At 52.9% G+C, this 19,761-nt stretch overlaps 1 protein-coding gene across 1 annotated transcript; it reads left to right on the top strand.

The window, feature by feature from the left end:
• Nucleotides 1–8,047: 8,047 nt before the first annotated feature.
• On the top strand, nucleotides 8,048–19,480 carry LOC112824660 (chymosin-like). The gene is made up of 9 exons (XM_025872626.1): nucleotides 8,048–8,109; nucleotides 10,559–10,709; nucleotides 11,574–11,691; nucleotides 13,034–13,152; nucleotides 15,287–15,486; nucleotides 16,991–17,104; nucleotides 17,827–17,971; nucleotides 18,498–18,596; nucleotides 19,343–19,480. Exons 1-9 carry the CDS (start codon nucleotides 8,048–8,050, stop codon nucleotides 19,478–19,480), a joined length of 1,146 nt encoding a protein of 381 aa, XP_025728411.1.
• Nucleotides 19,481–19,761: the final 281 nt, after the last annotated feature.

Below are 19,761 nucleotides of genomic sequence, written 5' to 3'. Positions count from 1 at the left end.
TTTGTCTGAGTTCTGCCAATAAACCACGCGACTTCCTACTGGAGCCCAACACTGAAGGGCTTGCCTGCACGCCTGCCTTATTTTGTCTGCATGGTATCAAAATAAAGGGTCACCTTTATTTGGAAGTTGGTACATTTCCCCCAGAGGCCGCATTTTCTGCATCTCTTGGAGAATGGAAAGTTCTGGCATCCCTGCATTGGGTTCCCATGGTGGCATGAAGGCACTGGTGGTTGGGGTAGCCATTCGTTGGCGGGAGTGTAGACATTCCCTGAACCCAGCACTCGTGGGGGCCTCCACCACACCTGCCTCTGGGGTTTGCATCGGACCTGCAGATAATGTGTTGGGTCCGCACACCGTTGGCATGCATCGTGCTGAAAATTTTTTATTTATTTTTTATTTTTTTAAAGATTTATTTATTTATTTGAGAGAGCGAGAATGAGAGAGAGAGAGTACATGAGAGGGGGGGAGGGTCAGAGGGAGAAGCAGACTCCTCGCTGAGCAGGGAGCCCGATGCGGGACTCGATCCCGGGACTCCAGGATCATGACCTGAGCTGAAGGCAGTCGCTTAACCAACTGCGCCACCCAAGGTGCCCTGAAAATTTTTTATTTTTTTTGGAAGGGAATTAAGTGAATTGAAAATTTCTATTTTTTGGTATTTATTTTAAAAATCAGAATCGGAAACACAATCATCAGTATCATGGAGGCTCCTATTATGTTATATGCCTAACCCACGGTAGAGTGAAAACAAAGACTATTTTGGTAGAATCTTGGCAGATGATTTTTCTCACACTGCTTACCAGACTCTTCTGCGTTACCGGCCCGGCCAGTCAGCCTCTGAGTTTTTCCCCTTGCCAATGTCGCTGAGCCTTAGGTCTCTCCTCTGTTAAATGAAGCTCGAGAAGGGTGGAGTAGAAAGCTCATGGGTCCTGGATTAAAAGCCTGGCACCACCACATTCTGATCTGGGAATTGGGTAAGTGACTTAACCTCTTTCCGCTTCATTTCCCTCATTTGTAGAATATAGGTAATAATACCTACTCTGAATACTTTTGGGGATGATTGGAGAAGAGTAATAGGAGCTGGTGATTACTGAGTGCCGGCTGTCTACCACGTACTTTACATGGTCTCATTGATCATCACAAAAACCCTACGAGGCGGAAGATGTTTATGAGTGAGGATCATGAGACTGGCGATCACCTAACGAAGGGCATAGGGGGGCGCGGGGACTGAGTGCCATGTAGTAGACATGGCCAAGTTCTCCAGTTTTGAAAACCCCATGACTCAGACCCCAGGTCCTTCCCTTTCTACAAGGATGCAAGTCCTTGGGCAAAGCGTACCAGGAAGGGGCAGGTTTTCCAGATGTTCAAAGAAAGGATGTGACATGTGAAGTCATCCATCTCTCAGATGGTGAGTTGTAAAGAGATGTGTATTACATTTTCTATTTGGTTCACAAGAGGGTATTTTTTTTTGTTTACAAGTAAACTTCAGTTTTTTTGTGGTCAAATATATGCAACAGAAAAGTTACCCATGTAAGCCATTTTTTTTACTTTTTAAAAATTTTATTATGTTATGTTAATCACCATACATAACATCATTAGTTTTTGATGTAGTGTTCCACGATTCATTGTTTGCGTATAACACCCAGTGCTCCATTCAATAAGTGCCCTCTTTAATACCTATCACCAGGCTAACCCATCCCCCCACCCCCCTCTCCTCTAGAACCCTCAGTTTGTTTCTCAGAGTCCATCGTCTCTCATGGTTCATCTCCCCCTCCGATTCCCCCCCACCACCCGCTTTAAGCTATTTTTAAGTGTACAGTTCTACGGCATGAAGTCCGTTCACATTGTTATGCAACCATCACCACCATCTACCTCCAGAACTCTTTTCATCTTGCAAAACTGAAACTCTACACCCATTAAACAGGAAGTCTCCATTTCCCCCTCCCTGCCAGCCCCTGGCAACCACCATTCCTCGTTGTGTCTCTTTGAATGTGACTACTCTAAGTACTCCATATAAGGGGAATCATACAGTATTTGTGCTTTTGAGGTTGGCTTCTTTCACTTGGTATATTGTTCTTTTTTTTTTTTAGATTTACTTATTTATTTGAGAGAGAGTGAGAGAGAGAGAGCATGAGCAGGGGGAGGGGCTGAGGGAAAGGGAGAATCTCCAGCCCTGAGCCACGGGGGGTGGGGGGGAAGGGGGGTGGCGTTCAGTCCCACGATCCTGAGATTATGACCTGAGCCAAAATCAAGAGTTGGACGCTCAACCGACTGAGGCACGTAGGCGCCCCTCACCTGGTATAATTCTTAAGGTTCATCCATATTGTAGCATGTGTCAGAATTTCTTTCCTTTTTAAGGCTGAATAATATTCTGTTGTATGTGTACACTACAGTTTGTTTATCCAGTCATCCAGCTGTGGATGGAGGCTTGGGTTGCTTCCACCTTTTGGCTAGTATATAATGCTGCCATCAACATGGGTGTACGAGTATCTTTTTTGAGATTTTAATTTCTGTGCTTCTGGGTATACATCCAGAAGTAGAATTGCTGGATCATATGGTAATTCTGTTTAATTTTTTTGAGGAACTGCCACACTGTTTTCCATCATGACCGCAAGGCTTTACATTCTCAGCCATAATATACAACAGTTGCAATTTCTCCACATTGTTGCCAACATTTGTTATTTTCTGTTTTTTTGTTTGTTTGTTTGTTTTGATAGCAGCCATCCTAATGAGTGTGAGCTGATATCTCGTCGTGGTTTGATCTGCATTTCCCTAGTGATGAGCGATGTTGAGCATCTTTTCATGTGCTTGTTGGCCATTGGTACATCTTCTTGGAAGAAATGTCTCTTTAAGTCCTTTGCCCCTTTTGTCATCGAGTTACTTGTTTTTTGTCTGTTGTTCAGTTGTAGGAACTCTTGATATATTCTGGCTATTAACCCCTTATTAGATACTTGATTTGCAAATATTTTCTTCCATCCTGTGAGTTGCATTATCACTCTGCCGGGAGTGTCCTTTGAAGCACAAGTCTTTCGTTATGGTGTAGTCTAATATATCTATTTTCTTTCTTTTTTTGTTTATGCTTTTGGTGTCATATACAAGCAATCATTGCCGAGTCCAGTGTCACAAAATTTTTGAAGCTGAAATTTTGGACCAGGTCCTCTTCTCCAACTATTTAATGATTCTTTAAAACTGTATTTATAAAGCTTTCATGATCTCAAGATGCGTGACACTGTGATTCTGTTTCATTGTTCTGCAATGGCCTCGAGTTCCCCAGGTCCACCTTCGGCGTCCCATCTGAGCACTGCCTTGCTCGGTCATGAGGCGTAGGCACCTCGGAGCGGCGCAGGCACCTCGGAGCGGCGCAGGCACAGTTGGGAGAGGCCTGATTTCCACCAGAGAACTTTTCCATCCCATCCTTCCCCTCCCTCATTCTATTTTCTTCCTCTTTTCACCTCCCCACCTGAAAACCTGTCCAGAATGGGATTTAGGGCCGGCTGTGCGCCCCCTTCCCTGCAGCCTCAGCTGGAGGGCTTTCTCTGGAGCAGGGCCCTGGGCTGCTCTGATGTGGTCTGGTTTCCAACCTCCTCCTTCTAGAAGTGCTGGATGCCATGGGTCAAACTGGTAAATATGGAATTTCTTTGGAGAGGTGTTTGAGTTATTTCCATTTTTAAAATCCTTTTATTGATCAAGAATTTCCAATGTACAGAAACAGGACAAAGAATTCCTGTATACCTTCCCCAGACATCACAAATGTTGACACCTTACCACGTTTGCTTTTTTCTCTTTTCTCTCCCTGTAAATTTTCTGATCTGTGAGAAACTCTGTTAGAACTTACAGACACAATATTCCTTTACTTTGGTGTGTCCCCCAAATCAAGGACATTTTCTAAAATAAGAATCAGTACAAATATCAAAGCTGGGAAATTGACATCAATACAACACTATTACTTAAAATTTTGACCAAGCCTTCTCCCCCAACTATCTAGTGATTCCTTAAAACTATATTTATAAAGCAAAACATGGTCTGAAGATGCGTGACACAGTGATCTAGAGACCGGATCTGGCTGAGTGCCCAGAGTCCTGCATCCGCATGTGGGGACAGCCTTGACTCCTTCCTACTTCTTCCCGTCCCTTTCAGGAAGCTGGATGGGCTTCCCCATTGCAGTTTCCCATAACTAATAACATGCTTTCCCGTGTGCAGGGTGGGACCCCCACCCTACCTTTCTCCCAAGAGGACCTGGCAATTCCATGATGCCTTGGACAGATTTTTCCAGGGCTAGGGTGCTTACTGTAGAACAAGTAGAAGTACATTTTTGGAGGCTGGGAGCTATTCTCCCCACAAAGTTCTGCTGACCATGGATGGTAGACAGGCCAGTATATCACTCACAGAGATCACTAGGGGGCAGGAAGGGAGAAGGGTGGTGTGCAGGGCAGCCTTCTGATGCATTTTCCAGGTCTCTTCCCTCTCAAGGCCTCTCCCAGTTGAGACTATGCTCTTCCTGGGTCCTGCATTAAAGACCCCAAGACCTCTTCATCTTCAGCCTGAGACTCGTCAAGTGTGGACCCAGTGTGGCCCTCTTTGCTGACGTGCAGAACTTTGGTGCTGTGAGAGTCACGTGGTCCTACTGAGAGCATGTGCCGTCAAGGACCAAACAGACCCAAGTTTGCATTCCAAATCCATTTGCTGTTAGCTGAGTGACTTGGAAGATCCGTCGAGCTTTCCAAACTCCGGCTCACTTGTCTGTATCTTGGAGGTATTTTAAAGGGCTGATGCACAGGGTCTGGTACTAGGTAAGCGCACGATACCTGTTTATGGTAGTATGGCTGGGCAATATTTGGAGATACTGACTTATGATTTTTAAAAAATCCTCTCATTTTCTCCTTTCTCTTTTCCTCAGGAAAGGAAAAGCCAATGCTGTGGGAAGAGGTAGGCAGGGCAGAAACCAGAGGTGACTTGCAGGGCCTCCAGCTCAGGATGTTGTGGCCTGAAGCCTAAGCCAGAGGGGAACTCAGGGTTCCTCGGAGGGTGTAGAAGGAAGAGGTGGGGGGTAGGGAGACAGGCAGGTCCTGAGTGGTAGGGACCTGGAGTCTGCTTCCTGGTGGTGGTCCAGCGGGGTGGCAAGACCAGAGAGGAGGGAATGTGTGGTCCATCTTGGGGAGTGTGACCAAGGCAGCTTCCAGAAGGCTGGGTTGGCCCAGGCGAGGCATGGAGGCAACAGGGGCCCAGGCAGGGGCGAAGAAAGACTACTGAGCACTGCCCCCCCTTGCCCCAAACTCAGCAGGCTGGAGAGTCATGGGTGCCAAAGCATATCTGTGGGGCACTATGTAAAAATGGCTAAGATTAATTTGCCCCCAGCCTGCAGGGACGACACAGAAATTCAGTTGATTTCTAGAACAGGAAAAGAACCGATGGTCTGTACATACCTGAGCTTCAGACCCGCTCCAGGAGCTTGTGAATCCCACATTTTGAGGCTTGGGGGGGTGGTGCCTTGGAACATTCAAAGTCACACAATGGCAGTCATTTATGACTCAGATTTGTAGAAGTCCTAACACACGGCAGCACTGGACTGTCCTCTCTTTGATCCTCCCATGAGCTTCTCAGTGTCAGAAAAGGAAACTGAGGCACCAAGAAGTAAAGGGACTTGCTCAAGGCCACACCACCACGTGGCAGACAGACCCAGGATTGAAACCCAAGACAGTCATGCCCTTTCCAGAAGCCACGCTCCCCTGTCAGCTGGCTCCTTGCCGTGGAAGATGTTTGTCCCTTTGGATTCCCCCATACTGCTTATCACAGCAGGGTCACACATATGGGATCTTATCTGTCCTCACCCAGCTGTGGGCTCTCCAGGCGTGGAAATGACACCAGCTCCATATCTCTGTGGCCCTTGTGAGCACATTGAAGATCCTGCGTCGAACCAGCTTTGAGGCTGCTTATGTCTGAGTGGAGATCATGGTGGGCGTGGGTAACCCAGAACAGGTCATCCCCAGGCCCTGATTTGGTTTAGCCACTTTTGTGGGTCAGTCCCCAGGCACAAAGAACCTAGACCAAGGGGAGTCGTCCCCACCTGGTGCTGGGTAGCCGGTGATGAAATCTTATCACGGTTTTTCTAAAAGCTTTTGGCAGTTCATGCCTTGCCCCCGTGGATAAGCAGTTCTGATGCTCTGAGCAGCCTGGGCAGCATTCCTGATAGCGTGCACTTGAATGCTGTTAGAAGGATCCCAATCCCCTGAGTAAACCCAGAGCAACCAGTGCTAAGGGATCTTTAGTTTTTGGCTTCGAGGGTCACCTTCCAGTGGGAGGGATGGCTGAGCCTGACTTGCCAGGCTCATTGTTCAGGAGTGTTTGCTGCTGGGTCAGGCTGGGCCCGTAGGGATGCGGAGCAGAGTGCTCCAGTGCTCTGACGTGGTGGTGTTGACCCCGGAGGGGCCCGGCCCCAGGTGCTGCACACAGGCATACCTGTCCCAAGCAGAACCGCCCCAGACTTGATATTGCAAACTCGTGAGATTCTCATAGCATGCCGGGCCCCAGGGGGCTGTGTGTAGTGTGTCAGACCAGGGCTCTTGTGACAGTTCAAGGTCTTCTTCCTCAGGGGCAAGTCCATCAACCTCTCTGAGTCTCTGTCTCGTCATCTGTAGCTCGCCATAAAGACGGGGCCCTGCTGTGCTTTCAGAGTGCTGGCAAGACCGTTCATTCACTTATTTGCTTAACCAAATGTTTAGTGAGCATCTACTGTGTGCATCTACATCTACAGGTGTGGGGTAGGAAAGCCCACTCAGATGCAGGGCCGCTGGGACCGGAACACACAGGCCTTCTGAGGAGGGACGAGGTTGGCTGGGTGGGGCATTGCCATGGGAAGGATCCCATCTGGCTGTCTTCCTAGCTCCTGCCACAAAACTCTCAGTTCTCCTGTTGGTGGGCCTCATCAAATACAGGAAGCTTCTGGGTCTGTCCCTCTTCGCGTGCCCCTGTGTCCGGGGCCTACCGCATGCCTGCCTCTTTGGCTACCCAGCCTGCCCTCTCTGTCCCTTGCTCCCCAGACATCTGTCCCGCAGGGACACACTCTCCCACACACCTGTGGCCCCAAAGGCCCTGCTGAATCCTGATTTGATCCTGACTTTCCAGTTTATAGCCTTGCCTCACCCTGGGATGTGGTTTTCTCTACCCCTTCTGTGGCTGAGCCTTTGTTTCCCTTTTTGCCCTAATTCTCTCTCGGGGGCCGTCTACTCATCACAAAGCCCTGCATGTATCCTTCTGAGAAGCTCGGCCCAGGCCTCTGTGTGGGACTAGGGTGCCGCCTCTTGGCCTCACCTGTTGCTGAAATCTGACCATGGCGCCATATCCTCCTTCCTCTCTGTGTGTGTGACACACATCCGCTTTCCCTGTTCACCCTCGACAGCCCCCCCAGGGGCTCATGGGATCTGACATCTACCCCCCACCTTCTGAATAACATAGAACCAGGGGACATAGCCCAGACGGTGCAGGAGTCTTGGGCCTGCTGTCTCTCTTAGACCGGGGTGATGGATTGAAGGACCACTCTCTGCCTCTGGAGTAGACGGAGTGTTCCCTGGAATGTGGGCCCGGGAGCACTGAGCTGGAGATTCCTGGACGGGGCAGGCTGCAGGCTCCCTATGAAGTCAGGCCCGGGGAGGAGAGGCAGCTAGGGCAGGAGAGGGGTCTGCCGCCAAGAAACCTCTTTACAGACCACCAGGGGGAACACGAGAAGGGTTTCTGGCGGTGGCCCCATCTGTGTTAGCTCAAGAAGTCCTATTTGGAAGGGGAAATCAGTTGGGGAGGCCTCTGTAATATTTCCAAGCCTAAAGATCAAGCATGTGTACCCTTTGGCTTTGAAGTCCCGAAGTGGTGGAGTGTGGGGCTCTTATCGCAGTGGGTGTTGGGTACTCGGGGTACTATCTTAATGTGTTTGTGGAGCAGCCCGAAGTCAGGGGGTCATCTCTGCAGCCCGGGCTTGCAGCCAGAGGGGACCCAGCACTCTCTATAAAGGCTGTGGGAAGGGGGACTGGCTCCAGCAGTGGCCAGCCCGCAGTCCAGGATGAGGTGTCTCGTGGTGCTACTTGCAGTCTTTGCCCTCTCCCAGGGCGGTGGGATCTCCAGGTGGGTGTCAGGCGCCCGGGGTTGGGGGGGCGTAGGGTGTCACAGGCACCTGCTCTGGGTGGGTCTCTCCTGTGGGTCTTCCCCCCTTGCCCCCATGGAATCGTCAGAGGCCCTGCTTCGGGTTCCCAGGATAGTCTTGCCTTCTCATTTGGAACCTTTCCCTCAAAGTATGCCCCCACCACTGCAGGGGTGGTGAGCAGCAACACAGGGTCAGGTGGGCAGCCTGGGAAATTAAGGTCCTGGCTTCTGGAGTCAAACTGCCTGTGATTTGATCCCCAGCTCCATCACTAACCTGACTTCCTATGCCTTACTTCCTCTTCCGTTGCAAAATCAGGGTAACAGACAGCATCCATCTTGCAGGATTGTCATGAGGAATATACGCGTTGGTATTTGTAAAATGCTTTGAATAGTGCCTGGCACATGATAAGAGCTATGTATGCATTTCTTAAACAAAATAAAGTTCCCTCTATGGGTGAGATTCCCAAGTTTTCCTCCAAAATTAATAACTGATATTTCTTTTTTTGATACTTTTGTTTGAAATGATTTTTAAAAAAAGTCATCTCTATACCCAACATGGGGCTTGAACTCATGACCCCAAGATCAAGAGTCACATGCTCTACCGACTGAGCCAGCCAGGTGCCCCATAACTGATATTTCTTGAGCTGCTTGCTGCTAGGTGCCACGAAACCTCCTGGATTAGGTAGGTATTATTATTTGCATTTTACAGATGAGGAAGCTGTTGTTCGGGGAGGGTCCCTGAGCTACCCAAGGCCACATGGTTCATAATGGAGGAGCTAGGACTTGGTCCCAAGTGGACTTATGCTCTTGCCACAAAATCACACTATCTCCGGTTCCCAGGCTCGAGCTCCATCAAGCCATGAGCCTGGGGTAACCTGAATCCATCCCTGGGAAGCTGGATCCCTGAAAAGGGCCCAGGGTACCTTTGACCAGTCAGAGCTCCTTGTGTCTTGAAAGTGAAGTTCTTTCTAACCAGGCATCGGGTGATCTCAGTGCAGGGACTGGGGGCAGCACTGGGGGAATGGAGGTTTCCATGCGGTTGGAGCCTCCTGGTTCTCGGCGTGGGGCAGTGGGCTGTCGGCGCCCCTCTGAGGGAGGATCTCTGGGGCCTCATACTGGACACAGCAGCTCAGGGGAGAAGAAGCTGCTGCTGTGGGGGTCACCAGGCATTCCGTGAGTGGGTGCTGAGCTGAGTGGGAGCAGGAGGCCAGCAAGCAGAACGCTTTGGGGACCTGGACATGGGGGACACAGGAAAGGGTAGCTGAAGAATTGGGCCTGGGAGCCTCCTTCCTTTTCTAGCATCAGAGACAAAGGCTGAGAAACATCTTGAGGACCTTTTATTTCTGTTGGGTCCTGCCTGAAGCCACACTTGAAGGCTGGGGGAGGGAGGCACCAGAGGAGAGACCATAATTCACATACAGGGCTGTTCCATATGGGATCTGTTTGGCATGTGAACAACACGAGAAAACCCATTTTCTCTGAGGGTCTTAAAACTCCTGCCATTTTATTACTCTCAAAGCACTTTCATAGCCGCGGTCTCCGCTTGTCCTTAAATCAGCCCCGCAGAGGAGGACCGCATGGCCCTTAGAACTGGAGGGACACCAGGATCATCAGCCTGTATTCCTTCAACCTACAGGAGGGGCAACTAGGAACCAGAGAGGTGAAGCTACTCGGTTTGGTCAAAGGCAGGGCTGGAGAGAGGCTGGAAAGGAAGGAGGTCGCCCATTTTGCAGAGACAGAGCTGAAGCTCAGAGGGCCTTGGGGTGGAGGGAGGCTACTCCAGGGGCCACAGCCTGCAGAGTAGGGTCTAGAACCCTTCTGCTGTTCTCTCCCTCTCGATGCTCTTCTGTTGATTTGCTTCCATCATCCAACTCCTAAACTCTATCAGAAGCTCCCTGAGGACCACAATCTGTACTGAAACTCTATTTCCACACACTTTAGGTTACCCAGAGAGCCAATCACAGGGGTCGCAAGGGAGGGAGCATTTTTACAGCATTTAGCAGAGTGTGGGGGACATCATTTCCTCTCCAGACAGCCTGCTCCCAGACGGCAGAGGCTGTAGTCCTGGGCTCCATACGATGTTTGGCCCCTGGCAGGCAGGCAGCAAGAATTTGGAGACTGAACGAATGATACTGTGTCTCTCAAACCTCGGAGTTGCGAAACTTATTAGCAGGCTATAAAATACATCCGTTGAGTCTCCGCCAGCATTAAGAAAAGAAAAAGGAATAGGGAACATCAGAGCGGATCGTGTTTAGTAAGGGTAAGCACTGAATTGTGAACTGATGTAGAAATCTAATTTTACCTTTGAGTTATGATTAAAAAAATGTGAGGGCGGAGATTACAGAGCCCAGAGTCTCTGGGCAATTCTCTGAGGCCGGGCAGCCCTGAGGAGATGCCCAGTGGCATCATGAATTCTTCCCTGTCTCCTCAGGGTCCCTCTGCACAAAGGCAAGTCGCTGAGAAAGGCCCTGAAGGAGCGTGGGCTCCTGGAGGACTTTCTGAAGACACACCCGTATTCCATCAGCAAGAAGTACTCCAACTTGGAGAAGGTGGCCAGCGAGCCCTTGACCAACTACCTGGACGTAAGTGGCTCTGCCCCCTTCCAATAATGCTTCTCTCACAGAGTGTGATGGATGCCCCCTCCCGGCCCCTGCCTATTTCCCCCCTTCTAGGAATCATGGGGCCCCACGGGCTGTGGAGGCCACCCCCCCGCCCCTCAGTCAGCTCTGCACGGGGCCAGCAGACCCGGCAAAGGTGAGGCTCTGAAGGTCACTGCCAGAAGGGTCTGAGCTCAGGCAACCTGCAGACAACATCCCTCGGGGGCACGTAATTTGCTCCCAGGTGCATCCCCATGCCTGTTTCTCCCAGCCCAGAGGACCTATGTCTTAGTCTGGACTCAGCAGGGATGGGGCTCTGGTGCCATCTACAGCCGCCCCTGGTGCCCTCTTCCTTCCTGGAGCCTGTCTCTCCCTCATCTGTCACTCTTGGCAATAAAGAGCCAGGCTTATCTTTCCTGTGCTCTCATTGCCTTATCTAGGTCATGCTCACCCCTGCCCCGACCTAAGTTCTGACACACGGGGAGGCTGGCCAGGAGGGGTGGCAGGGACAGCTTCGGTCGGGATCTGGGGTCCGTACCTCACTGGTGTCCCATCTCTATGTCCCTGCCCCTGGCAGGCAGGGCCCAGTCTTCCTACCGGGAAGTGCTGATGTTTTGGTCTCATGTCTGCTTCTGGGGCTGATTCCAGCGGTGGTTGTAGGGCTTGTGGGAGGGGCAGGCCAGCACAGCTGGGTGGGCGGTGAGGGGGGAGCCCAGCGTGGTCGCTGGAGATGGAGAACCCTCCCCAGTGATCCTCATTTCCCCCTCTTCCCCTTTTCTCCATGCCAAGCATCGACCCTTATCCCTATGCTGCGCTCCCCACCCCTGACCCCCTGCTATCTGTCCCCAGTGTCAGTACTTTGGGAAGATCTACATCGGGACCCCACCCCAGGAATTCACCGTGGTGTTTGACACCGGCTCCTCGGACCTCTGGGTGCCCTCTGTCTACTGCAAGAGTTATGCTTGCCGTGAGTGACCTCCCTTTCCAGCCCGCCCCTCCAGGCTCAGACCCCAGGGCCACTGTCAGCCCTGCGTAGTGAAAGGAGAAAGCTGGACTCCTTTGGAGCCTACTCTGAAAGTCTGTGAATCTCAGTGACATCAACAGTTGACTATGGAGGCCTGGCCACTTTGGAAAAAAAGATGTTAAGTGCCGCTAGGCAGAGATGGGGTCGGGCTTCATGTTTTAAACGTCAGAAAGCAATGTCAGATGTTGGTCTCGTGGATTCGGGCTGCATCAGAGGCTACACTGGGGGCTTTTGGACAAGAGGTTGGGTCAGCTTGGAAACAAGGAGAGGGTTTGCTTAGATTCTGGCCACCGCTCTTGAGTTGCAGCGTGCTGGGGAGAACGTGGGTACAGGAGAGCTTGCTTCGACATTCCCAGCCTCCCGGTTGTGCCCCATCTCCTTGCTCAGCCCTTCCAACTGCTCACAGATTGAGAAGGTGTGCAAATCATGGGTCTGATGTATAAAGCACCAGTTGGAAATTAGGGAAGCTTAGGCTATTTATTTATTTAAAAATATTTTATTTATTTATTTGAGAGAGAGCACGAGAGAGAGAGTGGAGAGCACAAGCTGGGGGAGCGGCAGGCAGAGAGAGAAACAGACTCCCCGCTGAGCAGGGAGCCCAATGCAGGGCTCGATCCCAGGACCTTGGGATCATGATCTAAGCCAAAGGCAGATGCTTAACCTACTGAGCCACCCAGGAGCACTGATATTTACTTATTTATTTAGTCTTTATCAGGAAGCAAGACAAGCTGCTGACCCTCCGGGGTCTTCAGTTCTCCTTTCTATAAAATGGGGCTATGATATGCCAGTGGGTGCTGGGGGAATAAAGTGACAGGTTCTATAACTAGTGATGAGTAAACGTTTAATACATGTTAATAATTTAATTTAATACATGTTAATAATTTATTTCTCCAACAATCCTGGGAGATTGGTGCTCTTATTATCCCCCTTTACCAGAGAAGGAAGCAAAGTTCAGAGAAGAAAAGAGTCTTGCCTAAGGTTACAAAGCTGGTAAAAGTGACAAGTCTATGGAAACCACAGGGATGGCTTTTTTCTTTCTTATTTTGTTTGGAAGCTACACAGGTAGCACTGGGGTTCCGAGAGGCGGGTGGAGCAGCACAAGATAATTTTTCTTTACCAGACTGTGGGGGATCAAGAGAGAGTGGGCTGCTTATTTTCTGCAGTGAGAATGGTTAGTATGTAGACCACATTCTCACAAGACCCAGTGAGGGTCTCAGCCCTGGCGGGCACTGTCAGAGACAAGAAGATTCTACAGGCCTCACTAACCCTGGGTCCTGTGTTTCAGAAAACCATCACCGCTTTGACCCGGCCAAGTCCTCCACCTTCCAGAACCTGAACAAGGCTCTGTCCATCCAGTACGGCACGGGCAGCATGCAGGGCTTCCTGGGCGTTGACACCGTCACAGTGAGTGGGGCTTGAGGCCAGTGGGGCTGCCACGCAGACACCCAGGCTCTGGCGGGCCATGCCTCCAGCCGGGGCGGAGAGGCCCTCTGCGTCCTGCCCCTGGGGGGCCTGGTGGGTAGGGATTCTAGGAGGGATCTTGGGCAGCAGGGACTGTGGCTCATCCTTCCCTCTTCTCCTTCCCATGCCAGACCCCAGAGTCTCCCCTGAGAGGCTTCTCCATGCCCCGTGTCCACCTTCCCCATCCTTTTTCATCTGTCCTGGCCATAGTTGGTTCCAAATCCCGAGCCTGTGCCAGCACCGAGCTCCCCAGTGTCATCTGTGGGATCTCATTGTGAACTGAGTTCTTAGGAAGGTACTTTAACCCATTGTGCAGACGAGGAAACTGAAGTGCCCAGGGGTTGGTCCCCTGCGGGAATCACACAGCTGGTGGCTGGGAGCTGAGTGTCAGACCCACGCCCCGACTCTCTGAGTGGTGCCCTGGGCTTACGCTCACTCCTTCACCCGGGAAGGCGAGTCCTCTGCCCAGGCGCCATGGAGCAGCATCTCCTTTCAGTCAGGGAGCATCTGTGCCCTCTGGACAAGGGTTCCCCTGCCTTTTGCCGCTTTTTGGCTTCTAAAGTACTCAACACCGTGGTGGGCACATAGGAAGGGGTCAGTACACATCAGCCTCCTGCTTTCCTTCCTCACCCACTGCCCAAGACTAAAAATCAAGCGGCATCCCCTGGGGCTTATCACCTCCGTCTTCCTGGAATTCTTCCTGGGTGTGGCTGAAGGCTCGTTTGCTTTGAGCCCGAAGGGACACGGCTCCTCTCTGCTGATGGCCCTTGCCTCAGCCTCGTCCACTGGCAGGGCAGGTGCCCACCCAGCTCAGGCCTCCCCAGGGGTCGGCGCCAGACAGCGGAGGCCCCAGAGCCACCGGCTGAGGTGGTCCCAGCAGACAGGGGGCCCGGGAAGGCGAATCCCTTGCCCGGGGGTCCTACTTCCTCTGAGGCCTGGAGTCATTTGCTTTCTTTTCTGCGGTTCTGAGTTCAGGGGGGGAAACCCCACATCTTCATGAAGGACCTGGTCCGAGGCTGCTGGCCTCAGCCGTGGTGCGCTGGGTGGCCTTCACCTGCCCACCTTGGGCAGAGGGTGGGAGAGAGAGCCACAGGGGTCAGGGCCTCCTCAGCACGGTCATGTGCAAATGAGGACAAGTTGGGGCATTGGAGGAGGAGAAAGAAGATTGGCATGGGGGAAGAAGTGTGGGTCAAGGGCTCAGAGGCATGAGATGAGGTGTGAAAAACAGGGTCAGCACATGAGGGGACTCTTGGACAAAGGCTTCCTCCCGAGTGCCACTGGGGGCTTCTGGAGGGTCGTTGCAAGGGGTGACATGACTGGACGTCCATTTTCAAAGATCACTTTGGCTGCGTGTGTGGACGATGGTTTGGCTATAAGGGGACAGCTTGGAAGCTGGAGGCCCCTGTGAGCTCAGAAAGGGCTGGTGGGCACAGCAGCCTTCCAGGAAGTGGGCAGATTAACAGGAGATTTGGAGGTAGCGCTCCCTTAGCATAGTGCCATTAATGTCCAATGGCCAAACATTTCCTAAATGCTCGATACAGGTTCAGCTTTCGTATTATATGGGCCCAAGCGTTGCCTTGAGATGCAGGTGTTGGCTCAGAGAGGTGCTTGTTCAAGGTCACACCGTCAGCACGCAACAGAGCAAGGATGCCCAGCTAGGTCTATTAGATGCAAAGTGGGTGCATGTTCTTTCTGTCCATTGTGCTGCCCCAGGTGTTCCCTGGCAGATGCCCCAGGTGTAGCCGATGATAGGGCTGCAGGCTGGCAGGGGGCCTTGGAGCCTCTCTCACCCCACCCCCTTCTTTGGGCTCACCCCCCAACTTCTGCACTGTGAGCACTGCTGTCTGCACCCTTCACTGGGTCCTCGCTTCCTCTGTCCCTGGCCTCTCCAGGATCATTTCCTCACAACACAGCACAGAGCTGGGGAATGAGGGCTTTTCACTCTTAAGCTCACATAACTACATTGCCTGGAGGAGGGAGGGTGGGGGGTGGCCTACAAGGCTGATCCCAATACCGGCTTGCCCTGGGATCTTCCTGCCTCTGGCCCCTGGTGGAGGACACTTGGCTTCTCTTGAAGGTCTCCAATATCGTGGACTCCCAGCAGACTGTGGGCCTGAGCACCCAGGAGCCTGGCAACGTCTTTACCTACTCTGAGTTCGATGGGATCCTGGGGCTGGCCTACCCCTCTCTGGCCTCTGAGTACTCAGTGCCAGTGTTCGACAACATGATGCAGAAGCACCTGGTGGCCCAAGACCTGTTCTCTGTTTATTTGTCCAGGTAGGAGCTGTCCCCAGCCAGAGCCAGACTTTCATGGCCTGGCAAGATCTGTTGCCTGAGGAATGTCTACCCCTTTGGGAGCCTGCAACCCCAGGGTGGTGGCCAGAATCCAAGCAAACCCTCTCCTTGTTTCTAGGCTTACTTAACCTCTTTTCCAAAAGCCCCTAGTGTAGCCTCTGATGCAGCGCAAATCCACGGGACCAACATCTGACATTGCTTTCTGGCATTTAAAACATGAAGCCTGACCCATCTCAGCCTAGGGGCGTTTAACATCTTTTTTCCAAAGTGGCCAGGCCTCCATAATCATCTGTTGATGCCACTGAGATTCACAGACTTTCCAGAGTAGGCTCCAAAGGAGTCCAGCCTTCTTTCACTATGCAGGAAACTGAGGCCTGGCAGGACAGTCGCCCTGGGAACTGGTGGCTAAGTCACACATGGAGCCCAGGGCTCCTGACTCCCAGTCTAGTGCTCCCTCCTCTGTCCTCCTGCCCCCGTGTTGGTGCAGCTCAGCTGGACAGAAAGGCAGGTGGCAGGATGGGGAGAAAGGCACCACACTCAGGAGAAAGAAGGTGCTGGGCCACTGAGGTCAAGGGCACCCCGGCAAGGGGTACACTGGGGCGTTCATGCATTCATTCACTCCATCAATATTTATGGGCTGTTACTATGTGCAGGTTATGCCAGAAGAAGGGGATACATCAGCAAACAAGACAAACTGAGAGTTAACTTTCTAGGAGGCAGAGCAGACAACACGCAATCACACAATTACACTTACAGTTGTGAGAAGGGCACTCACTGCCGGCAGATCTGGGTGCAGGGAAACCTTAGCACTGAGGAAAACCCAGTCGGTTGGAAGTGTGTGTGCAGGCTGGGCAGGGGAAGCTTCTCTGAGGCACGAGGGGGAGCTCGCCAGGTGAGACAGAGGCCAGCATGCTTCAGGCAGTGGGGACAGCATGTGCTGGAGCCCGGGGGGTGAGACAGAGCTTGCTGCGGTCTAGGAACTAAAAGCCTCGGAGTGGAGCAGGTGACACTAGTGCGCCCATGCTTGTTGGCCGCGAGGAAAGCCCCAGCAGGAAGAGAGGGGTGGAGGGGGGCAGTTTTAATCCAAAGTCTGTGGGACATGGTTGAAGACCTTCTCTCCTACTTGAAGCCAAAGGGCTGGGGACAGGGGGTGGGCACAGGGTGACAGCTGCGGTTGGCCCCATCCGAGCCTGGTGCTCATGGGAACTGTGTGATGGTTACTTCCCGCCACCCCCCCCCCCCCCCGGTTGCAGGTGCTGCCTCAGCCTGGGGGCTGCAGAGCTCAGAGAGAGGATGCTGTTATCAGGGAAAAGCCCTGAAGAGCAGGGAGGCCGGGAGAGCTCACTCAAAGCCTGCGGGGTGGAGGTGGGGGTCGAGGGCAGGGAGGATGGTGGGGCCTGGTCTCAGTGGCATCTGCCCCACTCCGTATGGGGCTGCACCCAGCCCGGGTGTCCGAGTGCCACCACACGCCTTTCCTCGGTTTCAGGAATGGCCAGGGGAGCATGCTCACGCTGGGAGCCATTGACCCACCCTACTACACAGGTTCCCTGCACTGGGTGCCTGTGACCGTGCAGGAGTACTGGCAGTTCTCCGTGGACAGGTGAGTGAGCGGCAGCCCTGGGCCCCAGCCACAGGCCCGCCTCCAGGTATGGGGACGCCAGGGCCTGCGGATCAGCTCACGAGGCTCTGAGAAGGGCCGCAACGCAGGAGCCTGTAAGCCCATCACATCAGATTCTGAATTGGACCCTTGCAAGGTCAGTGAGCTTTGTCAGCGAGAATGCTGACGTTTCCCGCTGCTTTATTAAATAAGAGCCCTGCCCTTCCTGAGCCCTTACTACCTGCGAGGCATTGGGCTGAAGGATAACAGGACTGTCTTGTTCATTCCTCACTAAAACCCTAGGAGGTGGGTGCCACCCTAGTATCCTCATTTTATAATTTACTAATGTCAAGTCTGAACCTCATGACCATCCCTGGAGGAAGTCAAGGAAGGGGTTGTTAATGTACCCGTTTTGTGGGTGAGAAGCCCGAGGTCAGGAAGGTTGGTAATTTGCACAAGGCTTGCAGCAGGTGACTGGCAGGGAGGAGGCCTGAAACCAAACCTTTAGGCAACTAGTGCCCATTCCATCCCTTAATCACATGACTCCGCTGTTTTTTTCTAAAAAAAAGATTTATTTATTTATTTAAAGGTCGGGGAGAGGCAGAGAGTCTTAAGCTTGGGCTTCCTCCCTGTCTGAGGATCCTGGCAGGGGAGGGTGGGAGGGGCCAAGGAGGGGGTGCTGGATGCTGGACGCACTGCGAGGCTGCCCTTTTCCCACTCTGCAGGGTTACTGTCAATGGCGTGGTGGTGGCCTGTGATGGTGGCTGTCAGGCCATCCTGGACACAGGCACCTCCATGCTGGTCGGGCCCAGCAGCGACATCCTCAACATCCAGACAGCCATTGGAGCCACACAGGACCAATATGGCGAGGTGAGGCCAGGCCCATTTCCCTGGAGGGTCTGGGATGTCTCAGGAGGCCTTCACCGCGGTCTTCCAGCTTGGCCCACCATGGCTATGGGAGCTCTCCCATCTCATGCAGAGGCCGAGGTCTGCCTCCGGTCCCCCAGGAGGATGGTGCATCCCTGACTCCCTGAGCTCGGCTGCACCCCCTTGTTCCTCATCTACCCACGGGTCTCCTTGCTTCCTCCCTGACTCCTAAGTGCTCCCAGGGTCCTGGGGGAGCTCTGGCTGAGCCTGGAGGGGAAACACGGAGGCCAATCCCCCTTTGTCTCAAGCTGGGGTCTGTTCCTGTGTTGGCTGACAGCAGGTCCCACTCAATGTAACTCTTTTGAGGCCTGAGGGCCTCCCTAGAGTCCTCTGAGTGGGCAGACATCCACCCCCCTCCCCGACACTTGACTCCAGTGCAGGGGAGGGGGTCCTGCCTTGGCCCTTCTCTGCCTCATGGAGCTTGATCAGATCCATTGCCCGTCTAAGATGACTTTCTTCTGGTCTTTAGTTTGACATCGACTGCAGGAGCCTGAGCAGCATGCCTGAGGTGGTGTTTGAGATCCACGGCCAAAAGTACCCACTGCCCCCCTCCGCCTATACCAGCACGGTAGGAGTTCCTGGGAGAGGAAGCCTAGGTTCACCTAGGCCCCCTCCTCTCTCCTGGCAAGTCAGCCAGTTGTAAAGTGGGAGAATGCAGGAGGTGCATTTAGATGAACTGGCCTTTCTGAGTGGGGCCCTGTTGTCCTCGGGCCTCATCTGTGGCCAATACAGCCTCATCCTGGGAGAAATGGGGCAGACAGAAAGTATAGAGCCCGGCAACCTGAGGGAGGGTGGGGTAGGCAGGACCACAGCCCCTGTGGGAACCCGCATCTACTGCTCTAGCTTCTAAGCCCAGGAGCCTGGAGCCTTGTCTAGGACTTTCGTAGGCAGCCTGGGCTTTGTGGGGACCCAGCCCTTATCCCACCTGACCCACTGGCCTCAGCTTTGACCTATCCCGGAGTACACACAACTGGCAAGGCCTCGGGCCCCCAGGCCTGCTCTGGCTGGTCAGCAGGGCAGTAGGTGATGAGAGGATGGGGGGGGGTGCTGGAGAGGACAAGTAAGGGGGAACGGGGTGAGGACACCCCACCGAGTTCTCTTTGCATTAAGTCACTTGATTTTCTGAATATCAATTTCTTCATCTGTTGAGTGGGATGAATCTGATACTTGTCTGCTTCCCTCGGAAGGTGATTTCAAGGATATGAAAAGAAATGCTAGCTGGGAGAGGGACTGTGGGGGTTGGGGGGGGTGGTCCACCTACAGACACGGTGACCGGGCTTGGGCCCAGCTTCATCTCAGCCTTGCCTTTCCCAGGATATGGGCTTCTGCACCAGTGGCTTCCAGGGTGAAGGAGATTCCCAGCTGTGGATCCTGGGGGATGTCTTCATCCGCGAGTATTACAGCGTCTTTGACAGGGTCAACAACCGCTTGGGGCTGGCCAAGGCCATCTGATGGCACCACTGAGCACGGACCACGCACGCATGCCCCAAACACGCAAGCGTGCGTGCACATACACGCACATGTACACATACAGATCAGGTTTTCAGGCGCATGGTTTAATAAATACCATATCTCTGCAAAGTGTGGCTTCTGTGGGGCCAGAGCCCTGCGCCGTTGTGGGGGTAGGGATGTGGCATCACGTGGTGTCCGGTGGCGTCACGTGGTGTCCGGCGGCATTGGGGCTACATGGGTGAGGGAGGGTTGGGGACACTGTTGGTGGGTGGAGACTTTCA

Source organism: Callorhinus ursinus, unplaced genomic scaffold (genome assembly GCF_003265705.2).
Source record: "Callorhinus ursinus isolate GAN/ISIS: 27379988/994484 unplaced genomic scaffold, GSC_fseal_2.0 scaffold9, whole genome shotgun sequence".
Lineage (NCBI taxonomy): Eukaryota > Metazoa > Chordata > Mammalia > Carnivora > Otariidae > Callorhinus > Callorhinus ursinus.
Note: the sequence above shows the minus strand (reverse complement) of the source record. Positions and strands in the feature narration are given on the sequence as shown.